The 12,284-nt window shown below is 44.6% G+C and overlaps 1 protein-coding gene across 1 annotated transcript in view; it reads right to left on the minus strand.

Moving 5' to 3' along the window:
* CSMD1 (CUB and Sushi multiple domains 1) overlaps nucleotides 1-12,284 on the minus strand; it is a 3,274,537-nt gene that overhangs the window by 600,163 nt on the left and 2,662,090 nt on the right. The window contains exons 38-40 of the mRNA XM_073626646.1: nucleotides 12,146-12,264; nucleotides 10,778-10,847; nucleotides 9,893-10,009 (exon numbers count right to left, since the gene is read on the minus strand). Of these exons, the coding sequence (XP_073482747.1) occupies nucleotides 9,893-10,009; nucleotides 10,778-10,847; nucleotides 12,146-12,264 (306 nt within the window). The remainder of the gene's footprint in view (nucleotides 1-9,892; nucleotides 10,010-10,777; nucleotides 10,848-12,145; nucleotides 12,265-12,284) is intronic.

Below are 12,284 nucleotides of genomic sequence, written 5' to 3' on the forward strand. Positions count from 1 at the left end.
GATGCCAGCAGAGCATAATAACGAATCACATCCAAATTCAATTCAGTAAAGCAACCTGAACCAAGATGGTTCCTCTGTGTAGCCACTTCTGGTCAGAGATGGCCTTGGTATACTGTCATAAATTGGTAAGACCAGACTGTGTGGACTGCACAGAGAGAACCAAAATGCATGTAAGTGAATATAAATGTTTATTAAGGTAAGTGAATAATATGAATACAACCACCTCCAATATGACACGGTGCAATAAACCAATCAACAGACAGAGACCCACAAATAACAATAGACAGATATGTACAATAAATGGGAAATACCAGGATCATAAACAATAGCCAGGCAGAGGAACAGCAGATAAACAAAGGGCAGTTCCATAATCACAGCCGTAAGCCAGGCCAGGGTCATCAACGGGAGATCAGCAGATGGGGTAAGGAACACAGGACAGGGAGAGGATGGACATATCATCCTGCAGGGCAGGGATGCAAGGTAACAGGTGGGACAGGATAGGGATCAGGACAGGGAGACAAAATCAGGTACACAGTTAACAAGTTAAGATCTTCAGGCAGTAGGTACAGATCAGGGCACCAGGAAGATACCAAGGCGATGAGAGCAATCATCAGCCGGGTATTTATATGAATACCTGTGATTAGCTTCAAGTGACACCTGAAGGCAGGCGGTGCTGTCTGCTCCACACTGCTAGGATCCATCCGCTGGTGGATGTCAGTACTGCGGCCCAAAGATGACATAACACCAGCAGGGAAAAGCTCTCCTGACAGTTCCAAACTGCCAGGAGACACCTGCTGGTGGACTGCATGCCAAATGATAGATATTACCAGCGGATGGAACCTTTCCTGACACCACCTCTCAAGATAAGAAGGCTGAGGACAGAGAGGTGGTAGAACAATGTGCTCATTCAAGTGGAAAGCCAAAACCACCTTAGGTAAGAAAGACAAGGGTAAAGAACCACTTTATCCCTATGTAACACCAAAAGCAGCTGTTTAGAAGAGAGAGCTTCAAGCTCACACACCCGATGCGCTGATGTGATGGCCACTAGAAAGATCAGCTTCTGACATGAGCGAGAAATATTCTGGATGTTTTCAAAAGGAGGATATTGCAAGGCAAACAATACAAAAATGAACTCCCAAAAAGGCAAAGGGGTCTAGAAGGGGTACTATGTGAGCAACCCCTTGAATGAAAGTCTGAATGAGGGAAAGGGAAGCCAAGGGACATTGAAAGAGAACAGCCAAGGCAGATACCTGGCCCTTTACAGTGTTGAGAGGCCAGTGATGATCTACGCCCCTTTGAAAAAAGGCAAAGATGCAAGCAATGGAAAACCTGTGGGAACGTAACTCCAAAGGCTCACTGTAGGTGAAGTAGGCCTTCTAGATGCAATAGTATATAAACCGGGAAGGGGAATTCCAAGCATGAAGCATTGTAGAAATGAAAGGCTGGATAAGGCCCTTGTTTTCTAGTACCTGGCTCTCCACAGCCAAGCTGTTAAAGCCAACAAATGTAAAGCAGAGTGATAGATTGGACCTTGAGAAAGAAGGCCCGGGCAGAGTAGAAGAGGCCATGGAACATCTGCAACCAATCAAAATAGATTTGTGAATCAAGCCCTGTGTTGTCAGTCTGGAGCTACCAGAATAATCAGAATTTCTTCTTGATTAATCCTTGGTAACAAGCAAAGAAGGAGTTTTAGAGAGGGAAAGGTGTAGATCAGTGTCAGGGTTTGGTTCAGCCCCTCCTTCTCTGAGCTGGCCGCTCAGCTGTTGGCTAATTGCCAGCTCCTTTCTCTCCACAGTGACTCAGCTTTTGATGATCTGCTCGTCAGTCCTGCCTACTTAAAGCCATCCAGCTCCCTTCAGCTCTGTCTTTGCCTTTGGTCACATCTCAGAGACTTTCTCCTGCGTTCCTGTTGAAGATTTGCTCGCCTGACGTCCCTTCTGGCTCCTGATCCTGCTTGCTGTACTACTATGTTGATCTCTGGCTCTCTGACATTGACATGACTGGCTGACTACCTGATCTGGTTACTGAACTCTGGCTATGCATTGACAATGCTTACTCTATGTACCTTTTTATTATTATTGAACAAGTGTAATTAACTGTACTTCTGTCTCGGTCTGATTCATGGTTTCTGACAGTAGGCGAAAGCCATGAATTCAGAAGATGCAGTCAGTCCACTTGTTGGTAATATTTTTTTTCCAGATTGGATGACCAGGATCACCGCATGGATCAGTTTGCCTTGGTGTTACAAATGCTCCTGAGTCGCACGGCTCACCTGGAATCTTCCACTATGGCTGCTCTGGTACAACCTGTGTTGCAGGCCGTCCCTGCTGCTGCTCCAGTCTCTGTGCAGGCAAACACCTCGAGTATTACCTTTATAAAAGGCATGTCTAGTTCCGCTCCACTTCCCCAGCAATTTGGGGATGATCCAGTTCAATGCAGAGGGTTTCTCAACCAGGTTGAGATATACTTTAAGATGCTGCCCCAGGCGTTTCCCACGGACAGAAGCAAAGCAGGTTTCGTGATATCTTTGCTTTCTGAGAGAGCCTTGGCCTGGGCAAACCCTATATGGGAGACGCAAAAACCTGTGGTCCAGAGTTATCCAGAATTTGTGGCTTCATTCAAAAGGGTATTTGACTTTCCCACACGCTCCGCTTCTGCTGCCAAGAGCCTCATGTCCATCAAACAGAGTACGAGAACTGTTACTGATTACGCCATTGAATTCCGTACTCTGGCAGCAGAGGTTGCTTGGAACAATGAGGCCCTCGTGGCTGCCTTCTCTCATGGTCTCTCGGATAACATCAAGGATGAGACAGCAGCCCGAGATATACCCACTGAGATGGAGAGGTTGATCACATTTGCCATCCTCATTGACTCCAGACTCAGATAAACACACTCTTTTAAGGAGCACTGGTGCAAGCCTCCTGCATATTTGTCTCCGAGCTTTGCAGTCCCACCCTTGCCTCCCTCACCTCTCATGCCTCCTGGTACCGAGTCGTTCTGTGAAGATGAACCCATGCACTTGGGCTTCATGCGTATCTGTGTGGATGAGAGAGCCCTTAGGTGAAAGGGGGAAATTGTGCCTTTAATGTGGCCATGCTGGTCACTTTTTGAAGTCTTGTCCTACCCGCCCAGGGAACACCAGAACCTTGAGGTCCTGTCACGGACAGACCTTAGGTGGCGTTGTTTCCAGTTTCCCAGAAAGATAAACCCCTTGTTTCGGTTACCCTGTCTTGGGCTGAGTCATCCATCGAGATACAGGCTCTAATCAACTCTGGGGCTGCAGGCCTGTTCATTGATGCTGCCTTTGTATCGAAGCACTCAATTCCACTGCAGCTGTGTGACACTCCACTTGCCATTGAGGCTCTTGGCGGGAGACCTCTACAGCCTGCCCATGTGACTCATGAGACTGTTCCGTTGTCCATGGCCATAGGGGCCCCCTCATCATAAGATAATCCAATTCCAAGTAATTTCCTCACCTAAGTTTCCACTGGTTATTGGTTATCCTCAGTTACAGAGGCACAACCCTTCCTTTGATTGGCTCCATGCTGAGGTTCTGTCCTGGTCGCCACAGTGCCATGAGAGATGCTTCCAGAAGGTAGCCAAGGTCCTGTGCACCTCTTCACTCTCCTCCCTGCTGGAGGAGTACCACAATTTTAGCGATGTCTTTGACATAGGTCAAGCCGGAACTTTGCCTCCACACCGGTCATATGATTGCGCAATCGACCTTCAACCTGGTGCCATACCCCCTCATGGCCGGGTTTACCCTTTGTCAGTCTTGGAGGATAAGGCCATGGAGTAGTATGTTGCAGACACACTTTCTTGTGGTTTCATCCGCAAATCCTCGTCTCCTGCTGGTGCTGGTTTCTTTTTTGTGAAGAAGAAGAGTGGTGAACTGAGACCTTGTATCGATTATAGGGGTCTCAATCGTTTCACGATTAAGAATGCCTAACCCATTCAGTTGATTATGGAGTTATTTGACCACCTCAAGGGAGCAACGGTTTTCATGAAGCTTGATTTGAGAGGGGCATACAATCTCGTCAGGATTAAGGAGGGCGACGAGTGAAAAACTGCGTTTAATACCAGATCAGGTCATTATGAGTATCTCATAATGCCTTTTGACCTTTGTAACCCTCCGGCAGTTTTCCAGGAGTTCATTAACGATGTCCTCCGAGATTTGTTGCAGTTATGTGTGGTGGTTTATCTCGATGATATCCTCAGATTTTCCAAGTCCCTGGAGAGCCACCACACAGATGTCTGTTGTGTGCTTCAGAGACTACAAGAGAACAATCTCTATTGTAAATTGGAAAAGTGTGAATTCCATTGTGAACAGGTGAAATTCCTGGGCTATGTCATTTCCACTGCTGGTTTTTCAATGGACCCAGAGAAACTTTCAGTGGTCCTACAGTGGCCTCGACCCGTGGGTTTATGTTCTCTGCAGCGTTTTCTTGGCTTTGCCAACTATTATCGGAAGTTTATTTGTACATTCTCATCTCTGGTCAAGCCCCTGACTGATATCACGAGGAAAGACGGCAACCCACAGAGTTGTTCTCCAGAGTCCATTAAGGCCTTTGAGAGTCTCAAAGTTGCCTTTGTTTCTGCTCCTGTGTTGGCACACCCTGATCCTACATTGCCTTTTATCCTAGAAGTTGATGCTTCCGAGACTGGAGTTGGTGCCCTTCTGTCTCAACGTCCTAACTCTGAGTGCGCTATGCTACTTTTCCAAGAAATTGTCACCGGCAGAGTGCAATTACAAGAGTGGTGACAGAGAGCTGTTGGCAATCATTTTAGCCCTGAAAGAATGGAGACATCTCCTTGAAGGTACCACTATGCCGGTTCTCATTCTTACTGATCATAAGAATCTCACATTCTTGTCTGAGGCTAAGCACCTCTCTCCCAGAAGGATGCGATGGGCTCTTTTCTTGTCGAGTTTTAATTACATTGTCTCATTCTTACCCGGTGCTAAGAATGTAAGGGCTGATGCCTTGTCACAACAATTTTTCTCCACTTCCAAGATGGAATCGGGTCCGGTTCCTGTGATTCCTCCTGATCGTACTTTGGCTACGGTTCGCACCAGTCTTACTTCTCCTTTGGGTGACAAAATTCTTGCTGCTCAGGTCGATGCTCCTCCTGAGAAACCTTGTGACCGCTGCTTTTTTCCCGAGAGTCTCCGTACTGCCGTGCTCCAGACTTACCATTCTCCCAAGGCTGCTGGCCACCCTGGGAAGAATCAACCCTTCTGGGCCATTTCCCAACAATTCTGGTGACCTAGTCTACATGCTGATATAACCGCCTTTGTAGCTGCCTGTTCCATGTGTGCTCAGAGTAAGACTCCACGACACCTTCCAGTGGGCCTCCTACAACCCATACCCAATGGAGAGAGGCCTTGGACCCACCTGTCTATGGATTTCATTGTGGAGTTACCCAACTCCCAGGGCAACACAGTTATCCTTATGGTGGTTGACCGGTTCTCGAAAATGTTGCATTGTATTCCACTCAAGAAGTTGCCTACTTCTAAGGAACTAACTTCTATTTTTGCTCCAGAGATCTTCCGCTTACATGGGCTACCCAAGGTGATTGTCTCAGACAGGGGTAGTCAGTTTCTGTCCCAGTTCTGGAGAGTCTTTTGTGCACAGTTGAGTATTCAGCTTGTTTTTTCCTCTGCGTATCACCCGCAGTCAAATTGGGCCACAGAATGAGCCAATTAGTCCTTGGAGCAATTCATACGTTGCTATATTTCTGACCATCATAACAACTGGTCAGACCTCTTGCCATGGGCGGAGTTTGCTCACAATAGTGCCTTGAATTCAGCTTCCCGTTTGTCCCCGTTTATGGCGAACTATGGTTAATTTTGTTTATTGAAAAATCTTACAAACAACAACTTATATACAATAAAACCATAATAAATAAATAAAACATATTTACAAAATAATTGAATATGATTATACAAAACAAGAACATAATAAATGGTACAAACCACAATTGCGCACAACACAATCCCTACGGGTGAGCCAGACTAAGGAACATCACTGTCACCATGCATGTAGCCTTTTATCAAAAATATATTTGATCTTGAAAATCTAGGAGAGTGAAACAAGAATACAAAGAAAAGCCGCACACCCCGAGATCAACAGGCAGCAGCTACATAGTCCTGATATTCCTCCACGCTCTTATCCAGGCCTCCTGCTGCCACCTGCCTTTCTCCAGACCTTGAATCTTCCCAACCTCACCCAGAATGTCCTGCACCACCACTTCAATAGGGAGGATTTTACTCCGTAAGGATACCTGACACCGTGCACTCCATGTGAAATAACGGACAACTAGACTAACTAAAAAAAGTGTTTCCAAATCATAATCCCGATGAGTCTGGAATGCCCCATACACCCACTCTGCATAACTCATATGGGGGAGGAAGGGTATACTCAGAGCCCTCTCCACCCTTTTGTACATCTCTATATTAAAAGGGCATTGAAGTAGAAAGTGATCCATGGACTCCACCACTCCTCCACACTCCACTCTTGGGCAGCCCTGATAACTCATAGAAAGACACTTCACATATAGTTTTCCATGAAAGGCAAGCCAAGCCTGATCCCTAAACTTCTTTGGGATTCTCTCCAAATTAATCAATCGCAAACCCACCCCCAAAACCAGGCTTGGGCAATCCCTCAAGGCCAGTGGCTCGCAAAAAGCAGAGCTTATTATCCATTTCTCAAGAAGTTTCCTTGGAAGAGATCTGACTTCACCTGCTGTTACTTGCCACTGCCAAAGCATTTTTAAACACGGGGCAATATAAGCCAGGAGCTTATCATGCTTGACCCTCAGGCTTTTCACTGGCCCACCATTTTCCCAGTCACGCAGAAAGGGCCTAAACCAGGACTGGAAAATACCAACCCACCCTGGCAGTCTCTCTGCCAACATGTTACCAAGATTGTACTTCACAAACATCAGAGAGAAAAAGACTACAGGGTTGATCATCCCTAGACCACCCTCCTGCCTAGGAAGGTAAGTCACATTCCTTTTGACAAGGTTTATTCTGTTCCTCCATAACAGCTGGAAGAAACAACTATAGACCCTGGTATAGAGAGAAACTGACAAAATGCAAACAAAACTGACATACAGAAAAATCAGAATCAGGTAAGTCTTGATCAGATCAACCTTTTCCCTCAAGGAAAGCTGCCAACCTTTCCAGCTTGCCACCTTGGCATCAGCGTTCTCCAGCCTGTTCATCCAATTTGCATGACCATAGTCCCCTGGGCCGAATTCAATGCCTAGAACTCAAATTTTTTGTTGGGGCTCCGGGAAAACTATGCGATGGAACTATGGTTCCAACCTTTCATGTTGCCAGCCTTGTTTGTTCAGCAGAGTATTCCTGCTTTAGAGGAGCATCTCCGTGGTCTTCATTCCACTTGGGCACAAGTCCAGGAGGCTTTGTGACATGCTAACGATAGGTACAGACTCCATGCAGACCGCAGACGCCTGCCTGCGCCTTCCTACCAAGTTGGGGACAGAGTCTGACTGTCGTCTCGCAACCTCCGAATTCGCGTTCCTTCTTTGAAGTTCGCACCTCGGTTTATTGGGCCTTTCCATATCCTTTGCATGATTAACCCAGTGGCTTACGCGTTGGACCTTCCTCCTAGTATGAGCATCTCTAATGTGTTTCATGTCTCCTTATTCAAACCTTTGTTCTGTAACCGCTTTACCACCTCGGTGCCATATCCTCACCCTATACAGGTTGAGAACCATGAGGAGTGTGAAGTACAATCCATTGTTGACTCCCGTAGGTTCCATGGGAGCATAAAGTACCTGGTGCATTGGAAGGGGTATGGTCCGGAGGAACGCTCTTGGGTCTCATCCTCGGACGTACATGCCCCTGTCCTCCTTCATGATTTCCATAGACATTTTTTCTCCTCAAGCCCGGTGGTCCTCCAAGGGGGAGGGGTCGTTGAGGAGGGGTACTGTCAGGGTTGGGTTCAGCCCTTCCTTCTCTGAGCTGGCAGCTCAGCTGTCAGCTAATTGCCAGCTCCTTTCTCTCCACAGTGACTCAGCTGTTGATGATCTGCTCGTCAGTCCTGCCTACTTAAAGCCATCCAGCTCACGTCATCTCTGCCTTTGCCTTTGGTCACATCTCAGAGACTTTCTCCTGCGTTCCTGTTGAAGACTTGCTCGGCTGATGTCCCTTCTGGCTCCTGATCCTGCTTGCTGTACTAATACGTTGATCTCTGGCTCCCTGACATTGTCATTGGCTGACTACCCGATCTGGTTACTGAACTCTGGCTATGTATTGACTATGCTTACTCTGTTTACCTTTTTATTATTATTAAACAAGTGTGATTAACTGTACTTCTGTCTCAGTCTGATTCATGGTTTCTGACAATCAGGGAATACATGTGCCATGAACTCACCAATATGTCTGCCGCATCTGTCCGGGGAACCTTTGACTTGGCTACAAACTTGAGAACTTTCCAATTGAGCCTGAATGCAAAAAGATTGATGTCTGGAGTGTCCAGTTTATGGCAGATTTGAAGAAAACCGTCTGGATGTAGGAACCATTCCCCTTGGTCCAGACTCTGACGATTGAGATAATCCGATTGCTAGTTGTCCATCCTCAGAATGTGAACTACCAATGGTGGTGAAGGAAAAACTGCCAATTGAAGGGAAGGAAGGTCTTCCTGGCTGACAGAAGTGAGGACCTAAGCAACTAGGGATGGAGGAGGGGAAGAGGTACAAGGCAGATCCAAACTGAAGGCTGCAACTCACCCAAAGGCAAGGGGTTACCTATGCTGTAAAGAAATGTACCTAACCTCAACTAGGAAAATGCTCACGGTCCAGCAGGAGCCAAACCTGGCACTTTTAGTACTCCAGCAAAATATATTCAGGTGGGGGGACGAAACACCTCTGATCCTATGTTGTTCTGGATGTCATCAGCCAATACACGGCGCTCCAATGGAAGAATCCAGTCCAACAGCCATAAGTGCCCGCCGAGTTATTGCAATCAAATTGATTCCCTGCTGTAAATGGGGGGTTTGGCCATCTCCAGAGAGCCACCCCTAGGGTGCACTTTTATTTTAGTTGCTTCTAGCATCCTGCTCCTGTAGGTGGCAATGTCAAACTCATCCATCATAAAGAATGTCTGTGTCCTTCAATGAACAGAAAAAAAAAATGCAGCTCATGCTGGAATACTCACCTGCTCCCAGTAATTTCTTTTCCCCATTTAATGCTCTTAGTTTTCCAGGATGAATGATGCCCAGTGTCATTCAGCCCAGAAGACTTAGGACAAACTCTGAGTGCAGGCATCATGGACCTACCCCCTGAAAGGCATCAACAAAGTGCTCTACATTCACAGTATAATGACGCGGAGAACTATGCCAGTATTATAATATTAGCACGGTTCTTATCATAATCAAGAACTGACAACTGTGAGGAGAATATCTGAAGAGGAAGAGGACCCTGTATGGGGGAGTCTCAGGGGGACCAGGGGTTGACTACAGGATAGGGGCTAGAACCTAAAATTGGGCTTTAACAATTCTCTGGGCTATGATAGGTAAATGTTATGCTACATTCTTCATTGATTAATACATGCATTACCAGAGATATAGCTGATTTGAAAATCTTCTCTGTGTATCATAACCCATTACCATGGCTTTTTTTTAATGAAATACTTATTTTTCCAATTTTCATCCCTATTTGCATCTCATTGTGGCAGATCTATTCCAGCTTTTATCAGCAACTTCCTATATACAGCACACTTGTTCAGCATCTGCTGCACATCATTGCTTTGGACTGGTTTCATGATCATGGGTTTACATCCACTTAAATTGATAATGTGGGTTAAATTGTAGCAGTGATCATTATGCCCAGGTCCTTAATCTGAAACAGTATTAAGCCAAATACATACCATAACCAACTGGTAATGAAATTTTCCAAGTGCAGTCTAAGTTGCTTGGGTAGTTTCCAGGAAAACCAGGACTTAATATTACTCCAGCCATCTTCATCAGTGTTCCACCACATTTTGCTAACAGGGAAAAAGTTTAGAACATTGTAAAGTCTATATGTGTCACACCCTTGTGTTTGGATACTAATTAAACATATAAACCCTACCCAATGACATTACATTCAGGAGCTTAAAGCAGAGTTTCACCCAAAAGTGGAACTTCTGCTTATCTGATCCCCCCCCCCTCCGGTGCCACATTTTGGGGGGAGTAGGTGCCTTTTTTTGACAGGTACCCTGTCCCCACTTTCAGCAGCTAGGTACGTCAAAAGTTTGGCCCCCTCTTACTCCCTCCTCCTTCCCCTGCTGCTGGGCCAGTAAGGGAGAGCAGCAAAGCATTACTGCCAGGGTCCCAAACCGGCAATAGTGGCGGCAGCACCCAACAACATTGGCTGGGGTGCAGATGGATTCCAGGACAGGTAAGTGTCCTAAAATTATAAGTCAGCAGCTACAGTATGTGTAGCTGCTTACTTTTATTTTTTATTTTTTTTTTTGGGGGGGGGGGGAATCTCCGCTTTAAATATCTTGTGAATTTTCAAATATTTCTTCCTGGGCACTTGAGCAGTTGTAGCAACTATGTTTTAAGAAGATTTATTCACATGAACAAAAGATGACTATTTAAAGCAGAACTGGATGGGCTAGGTACAATGTCAATAGTTAATAATGACATTCCAAGCAATACTGGTTTTGTTCATATATGTATTTTTAATTTAATACTTTGCAGGGTCTTATGTGTGAATATCGAAATTATCATCCAAAAAGTCATAAAAGATAATAGGCATATATGCTTACCTATGCAAAGGGGTGAAGGGAAATTCCAACGTCGTACTGTCCCAGGCATGCAGGAAATATGGGAATGCCCCTGTTGATTTAAGGAAGAAATTTACTGGTTCCTCATAGTCTCAAATGATCAGATAGATCAATGAAATAAGAATGCATTTTTTATAGTTAGTTTACTAAAATAAAATTTACATAGCATAAATATCTAATTGAATAACATGTATATTTTCATAGTAAGGGAATATGAACTAGTATGAATTAGTGTATAAACCAAAGCATATACAACATAGGGTGATAACATGATAGAATGCCCGAGGTGTCAAGGAACAGGTGACTTAATCCATATGATGTGGAGGTGCCCAAAGCTATTCAGGTACTGGAATTATATACTTGAGGAAATGAATAGGATCTTTGGGATTAAGCTTGAGATGGATGCTACATTATGTTTGCTGGGGAAAATAGAGGTAAACAGTATATCTAAAAATATCAAAATGACAGTAACAAGATGTCTAGTCCAAGCACGAAAGATAATTGCCCAAAATTGGCAATCCGCAAGGCCCCCTACATCGCAAGAATGGGGTAAGGTGATGGACGCCAATGTATGGAGGGAAAAAGTGGTATTTACAAGGCAGAAGAATTTGTATAAATTCTTAAAAATGTGGAAGTCCTGGTTGAATAAAATAGGGTGCCCACTATAAAGGAGAATAGAGAATATACCTAAAAAAAATGTGAAGTAGGAGCTGTAGAGAGGGGTGCGGAGAGGACTGGGGTGGGGGGAAAGGTGAGGGAGAAAGAAAGGAATAAAACTATACTTAATGATCACATATAATGAATAATGTGTATAGAGAGGAAGGCTTATAATAGACTGGGGTGGGGGGTGGGGGGAAGAGGGAGGGGTGGAAGAAAAGGGGAAAAAGTACTTACAGAGGGCATGGAATCACGATTAGAGTAGCACATACATTTTTCATTGTCCCTATCTAGGGGACAATTTCCCGATATGCTGTATAATAAATCACTCCCTCTATCTTTCGAAAGAGGCTGAGCAAATAGTAATGGCTTACAATAAGGTATAGATAGGTAACCAATTTCGAGAACTGGTGAGGTGATGTAAATATGGTTAACAAACAGTTTTTTGAATTGTATGAGCCTCTTGAGAGGCGGTATATTTATATGTCTGAAAAAGCATAAAAATAAAAGAGTATAAAAAAAAGAATAACATGTATATTTTCATAGTAAGGGAATATGAACTAGTATGAATTAGTGTATGAACCAAAGCATATACAACATAGGGTGATAACATGATAGAATGTTTACAAAACATTTTTGTGCTGTTTTAATAACAAATATTTAATATAAGACTTACTAAGTAGATATACCTACCTGTAATGTGTAGCCAGGTTCACATTGAAAAGATACTACATCATTAACCATGTAGCGATCTCCATTTTTAATACCATTCATCGGCACAAGGGGTTCTGGGCAGGCAGTAAGACCAACAGCTAGTGAAGACACAATAAAT

The sequence above is a fragment of the Aquarana catesbeiana genome, linkage group LG04, assembly GCF_042186555.1.
Source record: "Aquarana catesbeiana isolate 2022-GZ linkage group LG04, ASM4218655v1, whole genome shotgun sequence".
Classification (NCBI taxonomy): domain Eukaryota; kingdom Metazoa; phylum Chordata; class Amphibia; order Anura; family Ranidae; genus Aquarana; species Aquarana catesbeiana.